The sequence below is a fragment of the Phalacrocorax aristotelis genome, chromosome 11, assembly GCF_949628215.1.
Source record: "Phalacrocorax aristotelis chromosome 11, bGulAri2.1, whole genome shotgun sequence".
Classification (NCBI taxonomy): domain Eukaryota; kingdom Metazoa; phylum Chordata; class Aves; order Suliformes; family Phalacrocoracidae; genus Phalacrocorax; species Phalacrocorax aristotelis.
In genome coordinates this window covers 17,301,522-17,322,903 of record NC_134286.1, presented here as the reverse complement: position 1 = coordinate 17,322,903, position 21,382 = coordinate 17,301,522, and the positions used below count along the sequence as shown (strand labels likewise).

The window sequence follows — 21,382 nt, the reverse complement described above, 5'->3', positions numbered from 1 at the left end:
TCCCCAAACTTGGGCTGCATGAGAAGGAAAACGTTGGTGAATAGCTTATAGTATATATATAATATATATATTATATATTATTATTATATATATAATATATTTTTTTTATATATATATAAGAACAACTTATAGTTGTTGGCACAGTCCCAACAGTGGTTCATCCCCCTCTGACAAGTGAATCTGCAACCTCTCTGGCCGGTATTAATGTCTTCCTCTTTCCATCCCTCCCATGTGAAAAGGTACCAAATCCTTCCTCTGCCCCCTGGAAAGGAATAATTGGTCCTGCCATAATCTTGGCCCTGGTAAAAATACAGAAGATGCCCTGTTGTTTAAAAAGACATCTAACACAATGAATAAAAATACATCAGAATAAAGTAGTGGTTACTGCACGTCCTATGTATTATCTCTTTCTTCTTTTTATCACAAGCTGTACTCTTCTGCACCAGAGACCAGAAACACAAAGTTATTCAGTGCTTCATTAAACACTGGACACTTTGCTTCTGACCACGCACATCCATCAATTTTTGCACGTCCAAGGGTTAAGTAAAGTTTGATTACAGATATAACATCTAACCAGCTGAAACTGCTAAAGGATTCGCAAAGGATTAAGCATACACTGGACATCAAGAATATGATGTAAATTAAAGTCACAGAACAGCCTATACATTTGAATTTAGGCATGAATTTATATTCTTGATGAACCAAAGCTTTAAAAAGAAATCATAAGGTTTTGCATACCTGTTCTCAATACATGTCAATACCTTCTTAAAATTACTGACATCAGACTCGGTATAACATGCAGTAAAAATGTAATGTTGTACAGAAACATTACAGTCCTCATTTTCACATCCAGCAAAAAACATAAGGAATGTCTTAGAAAACCAGGGTCAGCTTGCCATCCATCAGTGGCTCCCAAAATCACATGAAATGCAAAATAATTTCTCTCTAGTAGGCAAAAGGGTAAGCCATTTTCTCTGCATCGTGGTTACAATCATTCATATTTCTATCTTGAAGGAAAACACCTGATAATATGAGTTTGATCTTATGTTAGTAAAGTCCAACTATCGCATACATTTTAGTCTTAAGACTGCCACAATCAACAAAGAAATTACTCATTACAAATAAGATGCAAAAGGATATTTGTTAGAGGTGGAATCCCACAAATACTGAATAGAATAGCTTTCCATGGAATTTAAGAGGAATTGGACAACATCCGACGCCAACCACTAGATTTTTTTTCTAAGGAAAGCTGGAAAGAGGAACGGAGTTTTATTTTGTTCCCTCCAAAGCTACAAACAGGAGACAGGCTTTGGGAACTGCCCAAAAAAATTCATTTTAGGGACAACAGTGCCAAAACCAAGCCTCTGTCAGTTGGCTGGCCAAGAGGAGACTATCACTGTGCTCATGCAAGAGTACATTGTTTTTAACAACCTTTTAACACATTCAGATGGCTGGAGCATATGGGCTTTGCTGGGCAAACCTCATCCCATACGTGAATGCGAGGTGCCTGTACCAACTCCCTGCAGGTGGAATTTGATCCTCTGGTCTCCCCAAGGACTCCACGCAAGGGCAGAAACCCTGCGGGCAGCCTTTGTGGCTGCCTCGTCCCTTCCTGCGTTGTCGCTAGGGTCAGCCTTGGTGTACACACACCACAGGCACATCAGTCTCTCCTGTGATATTCTGCGACAGTGAAAATAAACCACTGGTTCACAGTCTCTGAACTCATACAACTTCATCTTTCTGTTAAGCTACTCCAACAGCCAGCTTGGCATTGACTTAACCGAAAGCGGGATTAGCCCAAGCGTTGTTTTTCCACAGCTCCACAGGAGGAACCGTCCTCTCATTTTACTTGACTGATACAACAAGCAAGAAGTAAGCCTCTGAATAAAAAGTGCACCTGCTAAAATCACAGTAAAACAATGTAATATTACAAAGTGCTGGCAGAAGGCAGTTTGCAAGCAGGGATGGAGATACAGGGAGGGCAAAGCAACCAGATGCAAAAGAAGAAAGAGAATAATTTTTGTTCTGATATTAATAATTATATTTCTGGTGCAAAACAATATATTTTTCATTATGCTAAATTATGTAAACTATGCTGTTCTTTTAATCCCACACCAGTTGCTACTTTTATTCTGTTATTAAACAGAAGTTGATTTGCTTGTTATGATAGCTACCATCTGACTTCATTTCAAGCTTCACAAAATTAGCATGAAGGAGACAAGGTAATCAGTCTTCCTTTTATGCCTGCTGAGCATCTAGTCATTTTACAGTCTATTTCCTATGTGCAAGCAAGAGGTCAAGATATTCAGGATTCTTCACTCAGAACAAGGTGGTGTTTGAACATACCAATGTTTATACATTAAGCATGTATATATTTACTGAATATTTAGTAGTAGCTGGTTAGGTCGTAGTAGTAGTTAGGATACATTAAGTATATATGTGTTTACTGAAGTAAATGTTTCAGCTGATACAAAAGGTGACATTCCACCACACAAACTGCCTGGAACATACCAATAATTTTCTCCTCCTCCAATTAATTAAAGCCTAATTCCAAGCCTCTCCCCTAATAGTCAAATCCTCTTAATGTAATTGCTCTTATCTCCCTGAGAGATCGCCTTTTAAAAACAGGACTTTGCACTAAAAGAGTGAAGCCTGAAGAAATGTAAAAGCTGCAGCAGCAGGACTGTCCACAGCCTCTGAAATGCCCCATTCTTTGCAGTGGAGCTGAGGAAGACAAAAGGCTTGCTGCGTTCAAAATTCATTGTTTCATCTGTGCTGCTGTTACTGGACGCTCTTCCACAGCCTACAGCAAGTGGTTGCTCCATTATTAAATATAAAGTTTATTTCTTCACATAAGTTTTCAGTAAATTAAGCCCAAAGGCTAAATAAAATTATTATTTCTAAATATTTTGAAATTATATGAATTTTGATATTCACCTGCAATGATGCTTAGACAGATGCAGGTGCAGGTATGTAATAGGGATAGTAAGTTGGTTCTAGGTGCAGTTATTAAGCTCAAAAAGAAATGCAAAGAAACAGTGAAAATGTCTGATCACTCAAGCATGTGTGCAATGCACTTGTTTCAGTGGTGGTCCTGACTTGCCAGGTTTGGTTTTGTGATACTCTGGAAAAGTACAGTGTTGCAAGTATACAACTGAGAGTATTTAACTGACCTTTAATCACAGATTGCATGATTTCAACTTTCTTGAGACTTCCTTACTGCTTTCCTATCAATACCGTCTACACTTCCACTGTCTCACTATATCAGATCAATGTGTTGTATTGTCTTCTTCAAGAGCTTTCATTTTCTACCCCAATAACTGGGCATGTCTCTTAGTGCCCGACTATTCAAAATACTATTTGCAGTTCTCCCACAGCAGCAGCAACAGGAATGTGCTATTCCAGGAGGGCCCTTCCTTGCTGAGTCTAGAGGTCCTGTCTCCTCAGGCAGCTGAGAATCTGCCTGCCATTTTCCTTGCCCTCTTGCAGCCTCAATCTCTTCTTCCCCATCTCCCCTTTGTTTGCCAAGCCAGCCTTTTTTTTCCCCCCTAATCATACTCTGCAGGCTGCAACCCAAAGTCCATCACATTTTATACCTCCTTCCAGTCTCAAATCCACCAGGTTTCTTGTCTGCTCCCATCTTCTCCCCCTACCCCAGCCCACTGGCTCATTTCTCCCACATTTGCACTGAGCAACTGCCTTCTCCCACCTTCTTTCTGCCACATTTTGCATTTCGGCACCAGCAAAAGCGCAGCAAAGCATCCCTGTTCTGGGTGCTGGTGCCAACCCCCTCCTGCTTTGCAGAAGCCATCACAGGAAAGGGGTCTCCCCAGTCACAGTGGAGGCAGAGACCCCCAGAGAGCCTGGCACCGTCTCTGGTCGGCCCTGGGTGAGGTGGGAGGATGGAATTTAGTTTTTAATATCTATTTAATATTAATTAATAGCAATAATATTTACTATCCGTCCCCTCAGCCAGGAGGCACACCAGCAGCCCACCTAAGGCCGCCCTGGCCCTGGAGCAGCGCCATTTCCCCAGGGCAGGCCTAGCACACCCCTGACTCCCCATGATAACTCAGTGCAGCCCTGCTGCTCCTGCACCACTGACTTAAATGTTTAGGTCAATTTAGCCCGTTTCTACCCCTTTTTATTTATTGCAAACTTGGAAAATACATTATTTTTCGCAGTGAAAGCCTCTATATTAAACTTATATGATTATGTATCTTCTCTCCGCTTTCTCTTCTCAACCTACAGCAGCCCCAGGCAAAAGAAAGTCACTGGTAACACGCTTCCGCAGGGTCCCACAGCAGCCGCACGGGGTAGGGGCCGACGCACGGTGCCACTGGTCCCCCAGAGCAGGCGGGAGGTTGGGGGGCGAACGGACCAGCACCGACCCGCCACCCGCCCGAGCGGGTGCGCGGACAGCCTCTTGTCCGCGAACCATCGAATCGAGACGCGGCGCGGAGATGGGCGGCGCGCGGGCGGCACCGCCCCTCCCCTCACATGACCGGCGAGGTGTTGGTCGCGCCCGCTCGCCTGTCGTCGCCGCCGTTGCCGGCATGGCGTCGTGCTGCTCCTCCGCCTGCCCCTTCCTCCTGCTGCTGCTCGGCTCCTCCGGTGAGTGGGACGGCTGCCCTCACCGGGCCGGCGAGCGGGCGGCGGCGGGGAGGGGAGGACGGGGGGGGCGGCGCATGTGACGCGGCATCGGGCAACGGTCGGGCGCGCGCGGGGGTGGCGCGGGCTGCCCAGGCCTCCCGGGCCCCGGGCCGCCTCAGGCCAGAGGCGGGGGGTGGCTCCCCGGGAGGGCCCCACAGTGGAGGCGGCGGCGGCGGGTTCCCTGGGGCGGCCCCACAGCGGAGGCGGCGGCTGGCTGCCTCCCCGCAGCGCTGTCACCCCCTGGAGTGGAGCGGGGAGGCGGGCGGGCGGAGGCGCGGCGGCGCCGCCGGCCCAGCGGGGCCCTGTCGCTGGAGCGGCGCCTCCAGGCTGACGGTTACTGGCGGTTACCGGCGCCCCCGGCTCCTGTCAGCGCCCCTCGCCACCGGCCGCCGCAGGCTGAGGGATCGGCGGTCACAGAAGTGCAAACCAAATCTGACCGGGGCGGGGAGTGCCTCTCTTCAGATTCACGGCGTCAAATCCAGCAACTATAAAAACTTCTCTGAAAAACGTAAAGGGGATTTAACATCCCTGTCTTTTGAGCCAGAAATGGCGGAAATGCAATGGAAGCACCCCCATCTTATCTCTTAAGAGTTTTAACTAGAGTCATACCACTGATGAAACAGATAAGTTAACGGGAAGACCCTGGCCTACAGGCAGTACGTTTTAGTGCTGTGTTCGTGTGCTTCAATTCACTCGGTTTGTCACTGGAAAGCCAATGCTCATTTAGATCATTAGTCTTTGTCAGGTAAACAGACTATAAAACACTCTCTGAGTTTTTATCTAGCTGTGATGACTTCATGGTGTGCTTCCTAGTTTTAATACTTTTTAAAAAATCTAGATACTCTTTCAGTGTCTGCCAAATTGAAGCCAGTCCTGAAATAATTTACCACTTTGTAATGAGCTGTCCTCCTACACAGTTCTAGAAATTGAAGTAAAAGCAATATCCGAATAGGTAATAATCATATCTTATAGGTTTTTTCCAGTCCTATGCAGTGGAAGTAGATGTAAAGGATGCCTCTAATGCTACATGCCTGTATGCAAAATGGATGATGAAATTCTTGATAAAATATGAAACAAACAGTAGTGATTATGTAAGTATTTGGAGGTAACTCTTGTTGAGAACTGTATTTTGTCCTGGGTAAAAGTTCAATTACACTCTTCTACGTAAGGTGTTTGGTTTTTTACTTTTTTTGTTTAACTAAGTTGTTAAGAGTATTCCTAAATATTCAAACAAAGCTAAGTTCTCAATGAATAATATGAATAACCAAAAGTGCCCTGTTGCACTTACTTAAAGGGCATAGTGGTCAAATTTGGTAGGTTTTTGTGTATCAGTGTAGTAATGTTCTTTGCTTAAATAGTAAATGTAAATTGCAGCTCAGCACAGTCAAGATTTACAGCCGAGTTAGATTCGTACTTTTGTACTTGAATCTGATATGGCGCCCTTCTAAGTCAGGTGTCAGGGAGCCTTTTTCATAACTTTGTAGAATAACATTCTGATCTTATGCAAGGTTCCATCTAACACCAGCAAGTTTGTAACATTGTCGTGGGAAAGAACTGCTACCTGGGAAAACATTTAAAATCAGCCTTTTTCTTCTAGAGAAACACAACCTTGAATTTGTCATCCACTGTGACACACAATGGAAGCGTCTGTGGCAATGACACACAAGCTGCACTTCTGGCAGTACAGTTTGGAGAAGGTCACTCTTGGAGCATTAACTTCACAAAAACCAACGAAACTTACCAAGGGGGCTTCATCACATTTATCTACAACACCAATGATACTGCTGTATTTCCTGATGCTAAACGAAAAGGTAATGCTCAGTACAGAACCCTACTTATGAAACAATCTTGGCCACATGTGCCTGACCTTGGTTGGCTTTTTCAAAGTTAGAAGGACTAATAATATATCTGATGACTTCTGTGCAATATAGTGCCTAACTACTGTTCATCATATCTGCCTACTGGATAAGAATACAGACTAGTTAGCTTCACTGAATGTGTCATTCCTTTAAGTGGAACGGAAGATGAACAGCCTTGATCAGCAAGGTGCTGCTAGTAGGCAACAGGCGTATGGAGGATTCATTTTCGTGTGCATTACTTGACCTTCCACCTAGCAAAGCAATACAGTGTTAGGCTTTCTGTGTACTAATAGCTACTAATAATAGGATTTTTTTCCTTAAATAAAAACTTAGGTAAAAACATTCACCCCTCTAACGGCTTGGAACCAGCTTCTGGAAGCTTGGTTACTTCTCTGCATTAGTTAGCACTTCAGGTCAGGACACAGAGGTAGAACATTCAAGAGAGTTAGGATTGTTAAACTTAATTAATTATCTCTTAATCTATGTCTTATGGAATTACATAAAACATAACATTACCTATAGAAGTTCTTGTAGTTCATAAGGCATTAAAATATTTGTGCTTATTTGTAGGACCAGTAACTATTGTTGTGAAGGATACTATGCGTCCAGTTCAACTGAACAATGTCTTCGTGTGTCATAATACTGACTCTCTTGAAGCAGAAAATGTAACACAGATTTTCTGGAATGTTACTGTGCAGGCTTTTGTTCAGAATGGCACAATTGGTAAAAAAGGTGAGCATTTCACTTTGTGAATGAGTTTTTGTATTGTACCTTAGTGCAGGGAGCGAAGTCCCATAATAAAAAAATCCACCAGTTTTAATATGTGTTGTGTTGAGCAATATTTGTGTAAACATCCTTTAGTACATCTTTTCATGATCCTGGGAAAATAGATTAGTAGAACAGATTTAGTAGTATATAATAACGTAGATTGTTCCTGTGCCAAGGTGGTAGTCTAATGGTGTGTGTATTCCAGTAATTGGGGTATTAAAAATAAGCACTTCAGAACTACTGTTGCTGACTAGATCATTTAAGTTTCAAGGTTTTTAACTGACTGCCTCCCATTTTCAGTGGTAACCTTTCTTTTTCATTTAGATAGTCCAGAGCCTGTTATCTCATAGCTCAAGTGCTCAAAAGAGATGAGCACATCATCCTGCTACATAGAGCTTGATAGGGTTGCTTACTTTGTCTACAGCAAATGCATATCACACTTTTATAACCACTTAGCTATCTTTGTCCGGGTATGTATGTCAGAAGTAAGTAGTACTGCATGTGCTACATGGATTTAAAACTGTGGGCATTATGGAATTTCTGAAAGCAAATGGTAGCTATAAAGTGTTTGGAATACTGTGCTGTAGTGCAGAGTTTGAGACTTCTGATTAGCAGACTCCCAGTAAGCCTAGATTTCAACAGAGAAATTGGTATCTGTATTGAACTGACTTCTGAATCATAAGACTTCAATAAAATTTCAGCACTGAAATGGTGGTTAAAATTTCCTTTCAGAGTCTAGATGTCGTGCTGATACACCTACTTCTGCACCTACTGTTCTGCCTACTATTGCCAACGTAACTACGGCATCTACCACCACTTGGTCGCCTGCTCCAACCACTGCTCCCAAACCTGTGGAGAACCCAGACACAGGAAACTATTCTCTTAAAAGTGGAAACAAAACTTGTCTTCTGGCTACTGTGGGGCTGCAGCTGAATGTTTCTCAAGACAAGGTGCTTCTCTTCTATTTTAGAAGAGTATAAAGGTTGCTGTAGTTATTTGGTATGAAATGTGAGTACAGGGTATTTGCTTTGTACACCGCTGGCTGTCCAGAACTGCTTCTAAGTATTTAGGGTAGCACCCCTCTGACATCAGAATAGTTTCATGGCATAATATCTAGCTTCAAAACCTTATGTGGATTCAGTGTAACATGTTACTGGGAGTACCTCTAACATTGCTAAAAGCCTGGAACTTTCTTGGCCTTTAAGGCTGTTTGTCCCTGCAGATACTGGCTTTCCCCACAGAGGGAGCCAAAGCTAACCTGTTGTCAACAGTGTAGGACTTCACTGGGCAATATGTTTATTTCAGTATTACCAGCATGTAAACCTTGGTAACCTTGGATCTATAGTAGCCAGGCTCAGTCTTCCACTGTCATCTTCATGACAAGCTCATCTAGCCAAAGACTGCTACTGACTAAAACAATGTGTTCCTAATGGCAGCTGAACGTCTTTGACCTGGTATGTCTGTGTTTCAGCCTGTTCTGATCAACATCAATCCAAAGACAACTGTGGCAGATGGTACGTGTGGTAACACAACAGCTATTCTGAGATTGAATGATGGAAATAGCACATTGATTGGTTTCACGTTTGTTGTTGTAAGTAATTTTTTTAAACTAAATTTCCACTTTAACAGCATTGCATGGCGATTGCTCGTAGTAAAATCCTTCTGTCACTTGCTGGTGGTAAGCTGTTCCCATGTAGGAGGTAGAACTGGCTAGCTGGCTGCCTGAAGACAAGTGGAAAATGGGGTTAAAGTTGTAGAAAATGTAAGGCTGTGGTAAATGTGTTGGCCTTTGTAAAGCATATGTTCTTAAAGTTAAGAATGCAGAATTGCACACTGACAGTTCATTCTTGCTTCTTAAACAGAAAAATGCAAGTGCAAGCGTACAAAAATTTTATCTGAAAGAAGTGAATGTTACACTGCTCAACAGCCTGAATGGTTCTGGTAAGGAATAGTATCTGCCTTAAAGCAAGTGTAAGCTTTTATTCAATGTCTGTATTTACCAAACACTTCTGACTTTTTATTTATTTCAATGCTTACTGGTGCTTCCTACTTTAGGTCATTAAGTCAAGAGGAGCAAAGGTAATAAACAGAAACTGGTATAAGAGTTAATTTAAACAGCAGTGTGGGTAACAGAAGTTAAACTTCTCTTTCTCCTGAAACTTCTGCTAATGGAGTCTCTTACTTTGTGATAAACAAATATAAATTAAGCGGGCTTCTTTATAACCGTTTTCAGTAACGTAGTTTTTTGAGGTGTGAAATAAGTTGTACCAACTCTGAAGCTTTGTTTTTCCTAAACCAGCTGTTGTCTTCTTTGAAGATGCTGCTGTATCATCTAACCACTTCTGCTTTAACTCTCACTGGGAAAAGAGACCAATCCTTCAAAAGTATACTTTTCTCCAAATCAAATTTTTTTTTAAGTTGCTTGTCGTGGCTACTGCAGTTAAAAGGGCACTAAAGCTAAAACACTCACAACTCTGCAACGTTGAGATGAGTGGAGGTACAAGGAAAGCCTAACGTCATGTCTACGTGGAGGACAGGTTACTGTTAAGTGCCCTAATAGCTTCAGTGCCTGACATCTTTTGGTTAAGCAGATCAATCACACTTCAGACTACCTTTTTCAGAGTAGTCAGTGTTGAAAAGTTGGCCCCTCTAGATTCAGACCTTTAGTCTTACGATTGTATTAGCAACTCTCTTGCATTTAAAGTGGGCATGCAAATTTCCTCTTTTTTTCCCCCCTCCCCCTTTGTTTAGTCATCTCAAATGCAGATAACAACAATTTCAGCAAGTGGGATGCTTTCCTTGGTAGTTCTTATATGTGCCGAAAAGAACAAACTCTTGAGATTAATGAAAATCTTCAAATACATACTTTTAATCTATGGATTCAGCCATTCCTTGTGAAGGCAGATAAGTTCTCTACAGGTAAGAGTTCTTTTTTTTGTTAATTCTTGCAAAGCTTGCAAAATTCTTACTTGCTAAAAAGCACCGACATTGGGCACAAACACTTTATTTTTGAAGCTCTTGTTCCATTGGGGGTTTTTTGGGGGGTTTTGTGGTTTGGTTTAGGTTTGGGTTTGTTTTTTCAATACATGGAATAAAGAGAAGTTCAGAGACTGACATTCAAGTTCAAGGAAAGCTTTGTTCTCATTTAAAAAAGTCTGCTAGGTATGTTGGTTCTTCATAAAAATTGAAGGAGCTAGAGACACTGAAGGAGGACTTAAGCATTGCTTTGCAGGGTAGGTTAGAAGTTATCTGACATCATCTTGAAATACAGCTTTTTGTAGCTCAAATATATAAGAAAATAGTACAAAAATTTCAGCAGAAGTGGATTTTGGTAATACTGTTAGGTGTTCCATTTCTTTTTACATATTAGTCTAAGGAATAGGAGTGTTGAGGGAGAAAATGAACTGGCAGAGCTTCTTTCAGGAGCAGTCTTGAATATCCAGAACTAAAGAAAGATTCTAAAATGTTTGCTGCATTAACCTGGTCTTGTCTGGGGAAAAAATGGAATGGCTTAAATGACCTCTTTCTTAATCTTTAGTGTAACCTGGTCTTTGTACTTAATGATAATACTTGCAGCACAGTCTTATTATACTAGACTAATCTGTAGACAAATAGATTGGGTGCAGATTTTTGAACTTCTGTTTTTTAGGCAGAGGTAAGTTAACTCCCCAAACATATGCAAGGTAAACAGCATTTATCATTATATATTCTGAAGAGTTAGGGTCCCATTTCACTCTGTAGTTCAAGTTGCAGCTAGCTTCCTTTTTCTCTTAATTATAGGTATTTCATCCCTCTGTAACATGTCTCCATTCCAGATAGGTTCTTGATACCAAATGTAAGTCACTTTATTCTTAATGAGTGAAAGCACCAGACTTGCCTTAGGCATGAAATGGATAAGCCTGGTGCTCTCTTAAAAGTAGAAGAATGGCAGCTCTCTTGTCTAGTACAGATCTTGTGCACATGAAAACTCATACACCAGGGGCATTTCCATTATCTTACTATAGTTTGTCAAAGGCTCCAAGTGATTGTAATGCTTGATACATGCTAGCTGAACCATGAGACCTCTGCAGTTCTTTCTTGGTTTAATGATGTAATAATACTTGATTTTTTTTTTTAACACCTTCATATTAAGGAAAAGGGATTTTTATACCACACTTGGCAAGTATTCTGTCTTTATTTATTCCTTGTTGCAACCTTTTTCTCATCTACAGCCCAGGAGTGTTCGCTGGATGATGACAGCATTCTAATCCCAATTGTAGTTGGTGCTGCACTTGCTGGCTTGATTGCCATTATAGTGGTTGCTTACATAATTGGCAGAAGAAAAAGCTATGCTGGATATCAAACTTTGTGAATCCAAATGCGGTTCCTGTTCCGATTTCATTCTAAACAAAGCAAGTGCAAGTTCTGAAGTCCAAAAAAAGACCCAAAATTTAGGAGTAATTACTAGCCACAGCTAATTGGAGTTCAGAAACAAAGAGAGAATGTTTATCTCAGATGAAGCAGAACTACGTTTTTAGTTTTCCTGGTCTAAGAAGACGACGTGGGTTTCATAGCTGTTGTGAAGATGTCAAATATCGGATGAATTACTAGGCTAAGGATTTTGTCTTGCAAAAACCCTAAATTGCTTAGGATTAATTTCTGCTTTTTACAAATTGTAGCCTGAAACAAGAACACATTCTAAACTTACGTGCATTGGGCAACTCCCAGAATAGCATAGAATTTGTACTTGCTTCTCCCCTCTGCATTCCTTAGTTGTTGTCATAATTGTGGGTTAAGCTGGCAGCATTAGTCACTATGTTGACTCGTGTAGTATTTAACAAGGATTGTATGATGCCTAGTAACAACTTCGTTTTTCATAGAATTGAACTTTAGGCTGGTGATTAAGTGATCTTTTGAAGTGGCAGCAGTAACTTACTTAGCTTTGACAGAATTTGAGTAGTTTACTCTTGCCTTGGTGTAGTTTCAGGAATCATTCCTAAAGCTTGGCTGTACAAACAAAATGGGTAACCTGTACTTGCCAAATGGTGGATATATAGGAAGACTTCAGTGCCATTTCCAAATACTTAAAAAAAAAATAAAATTAGGGTTAGGCACTGAATTCTTCACCACTTATCATACCTTGGTAATCATCTAAAATACTCAACTGAGGCAGAGTTCTGCTAAATTAATGCAAGCTTTTTTTGCTGATATCGGTTTAAAGGGAATAACTTTTCTAAATATTCCAGAACTTTGAAGTGCACTTAACTTTATATCATACTCTGCACAGAACTGGTCTGTCTTGTTGCTTTGAATGACCACTGTTTAAAGATGCTTTCATTTAATGAGCCAGTATCTGTTGTTGCAACTTCAGCTGTCTTTAAATCTTCATCTTGAATGGTTCTCTGCCTATCAAAATTCCCATTATAACTGCCCGCCATTGGCATTCTGAATGTTTAATGTACTTTGTGTTTGATTGTTTGCTGTATAGCATTTATTAATGTTAAGAATGCAAAAGCCAAACGAGTGAGATGGACCCACAGCACCTGTCTCTCCTTGCAGTATGGAAAGGATAACGATCTTAAATACAGTGCAACTGGACTGTTTTTAAAGTGCAGCTCTGTAGAGATTAACCCTTGCTGCCCACCTTTCCTCTGGCCTCCCTGTGCTATAATACATAGTTTTTACTGCATGGAAAAAAAAAAAGTCTCTTAGACTTTTAGATAGGTGTGGCTTTTTTGCATATGTCATAACATGAGCTGCCTAAACTGTTATTTAATGAACATAATGTTGTCTCCCTCTTTAGAATGAGTTTAGCCTGCATCAAAGCTGGTTTAGTGTTTTAATAGTGTTTTCTAGGGTTGTAGAGATGTCTGTGGCATGTTTGTATACAGGTCATAAAATACACTTCTTTCAGTAATTTTTCTTTTGTAAAAGCAGTTTACTCTTGACACTAGCCAAGGAAGCAAGTATGGGTGGATAATGCTTGCTATAGGTTGCAGACTACAGCTCGAATTTTGCATCAGTTACTGAAATTCATTTTAATGAAAGTGGGGAACTACTAAGTTTAATCCTAAAACAGGCTTCAAGACTTTCCATTTTAATTAAAACAAAATTGTTCTAATGATTTTCATATTAATATACCCTCAAATGCAGAAGTTCATACAGATTTTTAGCAATTTTGTGACTGATGCTCAGTGGTACCAGTTATACATGCGTTTCTGATAAGGAGTAATTACCGTGCTGTATTCATCTGACCATGCAAACTTTTGAACTGGGCACGGTTTCTAAGTGACAATGCAGAAGATTAGTGCAAACTGCTCCCAAAATGCAACAGTACTGGAAGTATCTTTGCAAAAACATGCAACTTAATCTTCATTTGCAAGTATATTGGCTGAGAGATTAAAGTACTCCTAGACTGATGTGCAGGTAATTGGTTCAGAAAGCATTTAAGTTTCGCCTAACTGCCTGTTGTTATAAAACCACTAGTTTTCCTGTATGTATTGCTTTGTAGGGAACTGTCAACCTGTTCAACATGTGCTCTGAATAATAAAGATTGTTCTATTTCTTAAGGAAACTTGTTCACATTTTTTAACTGATTTGAAAACAGACATCTTGTACTGTCTTTTTTTTTAAAAAATAAACTAAATGAGTGAGGTCAACTTTGATCAGTCTATATCTGAGATTCTGTTACACAGCTGGTGAAGGTGCTACTCTGAGAGTCCTCTGTTGTCTGTGTCTTAATGCTTTGTTTTGCAGCACATTCTGAAGTGTGCTTGGGAACAATCCTCTAGCAGAAGACAGCTTGGGAAGTAAATGAGATGCTGTACATCTGGTTCATCATTAGGAATTTCCTTGTATACTCTTGTCAATTGTAGCTCCATTCAGACAAGGTGTTTTTATGATTGATTTTGTTTGCCATCTTAAATTGGTGTACAGCTGTGAACAGTTTGGTTTCTTCTTGCAGTCGTCCTGGAAGACAAACCATTTTTCTCTGCATTGAGCAAAAGTGGGGGAGCATTAGGGAGCCTTCTGGGAACTGGTTAGAGCTTCATCCTCTAAGGTAGAAGCTGTGTTGATCCTGTCTGTGCTGCCAGTTCTTCTGGTAACAGTACTACCATATACTCTTTTCTTTTTTTTCCCTGCATCAAGGGAGGCACTGGTCTTCCCTTTACCGTACTTTCTGGCCTATCTTGTGAACTCTGTGGTCATATGACAAGAGGAAAAAGTGTGATCTAATCCTGTACCCTTTCTTCTTGATCCAGCCTGCACTGCTTCTAGAATCATTATGTTAAAGCTACCTTCTTATCTGCTACACAAAGTCAAAAAAATGTTGGCAACTTTCTGGAGTGTAAGCTGAAGTCGGATGAAGCTTTTTTTAATGTGAAGAAAACACAAGTATTTTAACAGGCTCTTGTTAAAGAGCTTAACAGCTGAGTTCCTAATGATGTAAATCAAAGTGAATTTAAACTACATGGGGACTGCAGGCATCAAATTTCCATGAAATTATCAGTACAAGTCAGTCTGCAAGAATCTGACAAAACTTGGAACAAGTGGGAACTACTGCTGTCCTGCATAAGTGTAATGACTTTTTTTTTTGTCAAAACATTAACTGTTTTTACCGTAACTATCTCCAGTATTGTGTCTCCTGGAGACCTGCAGTGAGTATCTAGAGACTGGAAGACGGGACTTTGTGTTGTGCAATAATGATAAATCTGCAGTAACATGCAGATACTTTTCAAGAGAGTATATAATGGAATTATGAGTATGTTAGTTATGATGTTTGGGAAGGGGAGCTATTGCTGTTGTATTTTGGGGAGGGGGAGAAGGTCAGGGTTTTGTGGATGACTTTGATATCCTTTTGGAGAAAGGCATAACTGTTTTAAATCATTAGAGATCATAGTGTTAAATACTTTTATTTAAAGGCATTTCTTTTTCAGACTTTCCCTCTTTCTATTTATCTGAAGACTGCAGCCCAGAGGTGGGCAACTTCATTGTACCCATAGCAGTAGGAGCAGCTTTGGGAAGATTAGTTGTCTTTGCACTTACCGGCTTACTCTGTAAATGGGCAAGTTAATTTAAATAACCAAACAAAAATCTAAACTCAAGAGAGCTTTCTTGCCGAGTCAGATGAACGGTTTGTTAAAAACAAACCTGGTTATGAAATTATACAGAAGGTATTGTCATGGTTTGTTTGAATCCAACAGCTTAGAATATGTTCTGGTTCATAATCAATTGATGAATTAATTTCAGTTCTTCCAAAATACTACACTTTTAAATTCAGAATATTAAAGACATGCGGGGCATTATGTGAATAAAAATAGTTTTGTCTGGTCTGTGGAAAATGCATTTAACTAAATTTAACTAAATGCATTTTCCACAGACCAGAACACAACTTGTGTGCGCTTGTGGATTTTGAATATTAATGTGTCTATCATATACTGCGGTTTGCTTTGATTATTATTGACCTTGCCTTACATACAGTTTACTAAATATTAAATTTGTGCTCTTAATATACCAAGGTTTCTGATCTTTTAGCTTGAAGACACCATGCTAGTAGTCCTCAAAAGAAGCTTTTCCAGCCAATGGAGGCCTTTTATTTTTAATTTACCACATTTTATAGCATATACCAATAAAACCACACAATTTGGGGCTGTCAGTTGCATCTCATGATTGGAATTAAAAGGGAAGATAGCTTTTATTCTGGGCTAAAACTGTTGGGGGCTGAAATTTCTGATTATTTTGGATGGAGGCACATTCAAGCAAGTATGTAAAAATCTATTTCTCTTGGCCTGAATGGGGATTCTGCTTGTGGTGGTGTGCAGTTACTAGGCTCTGCATTTGAAGACACTTCTCTGAAGCTTCTAACCATTATGCAGTAACAAGATGTGGATAGATGACTGCCAACAGTGGCAAGCTTGAGAGAGGGAAAGGATGGAATGTTTCTGGTATGAAACTTTAAACCCTCTTTATCTTGGGAATTCCCTGTAACAGTGCCATAGCATGATGTGTATTGCAGCTATCTCCTTCCTTTAAAGAAGAGAGAAAGGGAATATCTGTCACTGCCTGCTGGGCACCTTTCATCTTCAGAAAATTCATTCATGTTTAGTATTCATGACCCAATGTAGTAGTTAAATTGTGTATATTGATCTTCAGTGAACAAAGACGACTAGACATCAAATGCAGTTCTCTTTTTGAGGTGCTTAAATCCTTCCTCAGTAGTCAGAATATTTTGCAGTAGCTCACTGTATAAGGTACGTATTTCCCTTCCTCTTTTTTCCCCCTTCCAAGTGTTGCTCTAACTTGGCAGTAGGTGCCTTCAAGTTGTCTGAGATTAATATTTTGAGGTGCTAAATCTCCATGTGTTTTGTTTTTTTCCTCTTAGCCAGAGGCTTTGTGTAGCATTTCATGAACGAGTAGTGGCAAGTGTGCACTGGACTGTAGTGAGCTAAATCAAGACAGTAAATTTCCCTTAACTAAGGCTGATTCAGTTAGAGGCTCAAATGGTTTAAATATTCACTTCAAATAATGGCTAACTTTTGATAAAGCATTGAATATGTGCATAAAGCTCTGCTGTAATATAAATGCAAGCAAGAAAGTTTTATGAGGAGCTCTGCTTTATTAAAGGCATGTAAGTCAAACATCCTCGCAGTGCTGGAGCAGGGCACAGATTGTGTTGTATCTCACTAAACATCTCACCTTGGCACCGCGCAGGTGGAGCCCTGCTCTTTTTACAAGCGGGAAAAATGTCCAGCCCTGCCTCTGTGTCTAAGGTGTTTATCACTGGGTTTAAAATCAGTTCTACAACCTGTATATTAAAAACCACTGTAGTATTACTGCTGCCTCTTTGCTTTTTTCCTCCTCTGTTGATTTCAGTAAGGTTCGCCTGGTTCTCAGCTTAAACAGATAACCATTTTCTTGTATTTGAATTGAAAATTAAGTTGCCCACCCGAAGAAAGAGTCTTCCAGTGTTTTCCATTCAGTGCTTTCAGCATATCTGTCTTGGCTGTCTCTTGTAGTTTCCAGTACATTTCTACTTTGTTACTTGGTTTGCTGTCTGTTATTTCCCTTTATGCCTAGAACCTAGAGAAGTGCTGGTGACTGGAGGGTTTGGGAAGTCACTTGAACAAGGCAGTAATATACCAGTCTATTTTTTAATTGTTGTTGCTATATTGTTTGTTAACTCTGGGGTATGATCAGCTAATGCATGCTCAGACTGCTGGTTTGTCCTCATGTTTCTATTCTGAGTGGACTGCTCACTAAAGGGAGATGAAGTTAAACGGACAAATTGGAAGAAGTATATTACCAGTACAAATGATGTGTGTAGTATATATGTTTAAAGAAAGCAATCTATCAATTCTTTACTCAATACTGATTTTACTTTAGATGTACTATTTTTCTAATACACTGTAAGTTCACAAAAATGCCTGTTTGCTCCTTGCTTTATTTGGTTTCTAATGCTTGATTTCCTTTACTAATTTATTCTCCCTTGCTTTTTTTGTTTTCCTTCTTTCTGCAGCTGAAGAATGCTTTGCTGATTCTGAGCTGAACTTTCTTATTCCCATCGCGGTGGGCATGGCACTTGGCTTCCTTATCATTCTTGTCTTTATATCTTATATAATTGGAAGAAGAAAAAGTCGTACTGGCTATCAGTCTGTATAATCTCTTAATTCCGTCTTTCTTGCCACCTTCCCTGCTCTTCTCCTTTTCCCAGACTCCCTGATCTGCCCCTTTAAAAAGAAGAAAAACAAATGACGTTTCTTTATTTAAAAAAATTTTTTAAATCACTTCATGACAGAATAACATGCCATGGGTCCGAAGGTGAGTTACAGAATTACATGAACCTACTGTATGATTTTGGAGAAAGTAGGTGGTCTGAGGACCATAGAAATGAGTAGGGTTGATGTGTGGCCATGTGAGAAATGTGATTATTTTGAGTAAAGAAGACATCTACAAAACTTTATTTCTGTTGTTTTATCTTCTTATGCAAGAAGATTTCCAGTTGCATACAGCTTATCTTGGATAATGCTAAAGCTAAAAGCATAATTATAAGTGTGAATGCTATGTCGAAAGGGACTCTGCGTTCTATGGGAAAATTAATACCAAGCTTTTGACAAACTTCTGTTGGGAATTTGGCGTATGGCAGTTGTCTTTTTTTCACTAGCAGCTTGTTCTTGTGAATCAGTCTGAATTCCCTGTTCCTTATGAGTGTAAAGGTAGTACCTGTTCTTACTAATAAACTGACATAATATGAGAAGAACATCTGATTCTTCTAGTAAATTAATTTGTTTAACATCGGTTGGAGAAGTTGACTGCTAATGTATGTTAAATAGCGTTGCACTAGCATGATGGCTTTAATGTCTTTGTTCACTAAGATAAGGCTCAGTCCTGGAGAACTTTCACAACTCAGAAAAGCCAACAGTCTGCTAAAGGAAATGTGCCCTGTGCTGTTTTGTTTGACTGTGTTTTCCCTCTTGTTCTGCGCTCAATTGTGAAATGAGGGTGGGAGGCTGGAATTTCAGCGGCTGCAGTTCATCTCTGATTCTGTGCACATAAAAGAAACTGCACAGCATTTCAGTACTGAGCCATATGAGGGTCAAGAATATATTGAGAGCTCTCAAAGACTGACTAAGAGCATAGATTGTTCAGAGATTCCTGCAGTTCCTTTGGACAGCTTTCATGGGTTAACAGGATCACTGAAAAGCTGTGATCTAGGAACGCAAGTGAAGATACTAGAAGTCTGTTTTGATAGAATTAATCTGCTTTTAATCTCCTAATTATTGCTCCCTCAAACAAAAATGTTGAATAATGTAAGAGCACAAAATTTCTAGTATGAGGAATGCTGATCATAAAGCATAAACTAGTATACATATAGTGAAGAAAGTGACTTCCAAAGGAGTTAAGAGCATCTGACCTGTTTGAAGATGCTTTCTTGGTTGTTAATGCCATACCTTTTGCAATTCTGTTCCATACCTAAACTGTACCAAAATAGAAGCTAGTTGTTTGTGGTTGTGTTCTGCGTCACTCCCATCAGGTTCATGTTGATAGGATGAAAGAAGGCTTTTGCTCTCTCAACCTCTTTGGTCCACCTTGGTAAAAACCTTTTGCAGCTAGTGAACTGTGATTTCCAACTGTGGGACAGCTAAAGAGCTGCCAGGTCTGCAGAGAGCTACTGCTGGCACACAAAGTTTGTCCTTTGCAGCAAGTGTTTACTAAAGCTATTTCAATATGTAATCTCTTTGTGCATTGAGCCTGTATCTATGTTGTAGGGAAAGCACCTTCAGTATTTCACATGCACAAAGGAGACAGTTCACGCTGATGTTTAAGTTACTCACAACAACTATATACATTCAGGGAAGGGAGATTTCTGAACAGTCAGTTTTGATGTTTGAGAAATACCTGTACATCCAATTATTCTTGTCCTCACTGTGACCAAAGATAAGCTTTACCTGAATCGGACAAAACTGATTTTTGTACCACAAATGGGCTCTTGAACCAAGTTATCTCTTTTTTTTTTTTTTTTTTTTTTGAGGTGTAATTTAATGCTGCTGAGTTGGACTGCGTGCTTTGGTTTTGGTTGCCTTGGTCTTTTGTGTTGTACCTTTGCTCTTGCAATACTTGATTTCCCTGCCAGAGCGATAAATGGTGAATTATTTTGACACTGGCAAATTCTGCTCATTTGTCACCTGCTTGTCAGAGGGTGTTGCTTCCCTGCTGCCAGCAGATGGATTCCATCTATGGTTTCATGCTCAAGTGGCAGATCAAAGTGTTTTGCATCACTTTTGCTAGGTTATTTTAGTAAAATGTGGCCATACCCTAGATGCACTTAAATATATTTTATATATACATATAAAGTATTATTTGGGGCTTCAACAGAAGTCAAAAATTGAGGGAGCACTTTAAGGTTGTTGTAGCATGAACAGTGGTGTGTACAATTCTCCAAATCTTGAAATGACTGTACAAATATGCTGAAAGCAGAGTATGTGTATGGAAAATAAAGTTAACTGGTGTTTATAAAGCTGTGTTTTAGTGTAAGTAGACATGTATGCCATTTCTGAGAGCTTTTCCAATAGGGTTGTCAGTATGCCTGGATCTGGATGTTGGTGGGGAAACAAACTTTTGCTTCTAAGCTGTTCAGCATTTACACCCCAATTAGTTGATATTTCTATGTTGATTGGTTCAAAGCATGGGTCCATCATCTGCTAAAGGACCAGCTGCTTCGCAGATCTTTCCAATATGCAGGTAGGAATAGATGTAAATAAAGTTTTGTCCTGTTGCTAGCTGGAGAGCTGTTAATTTACTGGCCTGAAGCATGAAGGGTTTGGTTTCCTCTCGCAATCCTACAGAAATATAAACATTTTAAAAGAGCTACAGTAATTGGCAGGTGGGGAAGCGTTTGTGGGTTTACCTTATTTCTGATGTCAGAGGAAGAGCTGCTATCGCAGCAGCATCTTCCTTGGCAGAAGCTGGTTTCTATTGATCAGAACATGCCCTTTCAGGTAAATTGTGCAGGCAGAATGTGTTGCCCTAGCTCTACCAGAGTCATATGAATAACCGCATCTGAGCAAAACTAGTTCTGAAACTACCTCTGGTTCAGGTTTTTAACAGCTCTTAATAAATAGTTTTTGCCCGATGGTTGGTTGTGATACTTAGCATTTAGTAAGTCTTCTTGTACTGGGCTTCTGGACTCTTTGGCCCTAGAAAGTTAATCTAGTGCTCAAAATTCAAGGATCCAGCTACATGCTGCTTTGAGATTTGGTCCACAGCTGGCCAGCACAGGGAGCTAAAATCACAAACTGCATCTCTTACACCAGTGTTCTAAGAATGGTACCATGGAGTTAATTTTAATGTAGTTGCTTTATTTTTAATACAAAAAATTACTTTTTAGAGACTTATATAGTTCAGGAAACGATGGCATATTAAGTACCTGTACTAGGATGTAGGACAAACATACCATAATGCTCTTGTTCAGTCAGTAATTTTAGTAAGTGTGCTTTTCAACTAGTGCATTATCCTAAGGTGTCCTGTCCTGCTGTGTTCTCATAGCTCGTAACATGCAGAGCGTAGTTCATCTCTGTCAAATACGAAGGCCGTATGCCTACAGGCCTGGAGTCTGCCCGCGCAGC

General features: G+C 40.1%; 1 protein-coding gene across 2 annotated transcripts; it reads left to right on the top strand.

Annotated features, from left to right (window-relative positions):
- Positions 1-4,476: 4,476 nt before the first annotated feature.
- LAMP2 (lysosomal associated membrane protein 2) lies at positions 4,477-17,968 on the top strand. 2 transcript variants are annotated; one of them, XM_075107137.1, is made up of 9 exons: positions 4,477-4,614; positions 5,626-5,744; positions 6,251-6,464; positions 7,083-7,244; positions 8,013-8,230; positions 8,752-8,871; positions 9,143-9,221; positions 10,032-10,199; positions 17,776-17,968. In XM_075107137.1, exons 1-9 carry the CDS (start codon positions 4,557-4,559, stop codon positions 17,916-17,918), a joined length of 1,281 nt encoding a protein of 426 aa, XP_074963238.1. In that variant the 5' UTR covers positions 4,477-4,556; the 3' UTR covers positions 17,919-17,968. The 2 variants fall into 2 exon arrangements, with proteins under 2 accessions (XP_074963238.1, XP_074963237.1); XM_075107136.1 differs by lacking the exon at positions 17,776-17,968 and adding an exon at positions 11,492-13,924.
- The last annotated feature ends 3,414 nt before the right edge of the window (positions 17,969-21,382 follow it).

What these genes read in the sequence shown, in the direction of transcription:
- LAMP2 (XM_075107137.1), top strand. Translation starts at nt 4,557, where the DNA reads ATGGCGTCGTGCTGCTCCTCCGCCTGCCCCTTCCTCCTGCTGCTGCTC. An exon ending in TCCTGATGCTAAACGAAAAG is followed by an intron (nt 6,465 to 7,082) that starts GTAATGCTCAGT and finishes GCTTATTTGTAG; the next exon opens with GACCAGTAACTATTGTTGTG. An exon ending in TGAATGTTTCTCAAGACAAG is followed by an intron (nt 8,231 to 8,751) that starts GTGCTTCTCTTC and finishes TCTGTGTTTCAG; the next exon opens with CCTGTTCTGATCAACATCAA.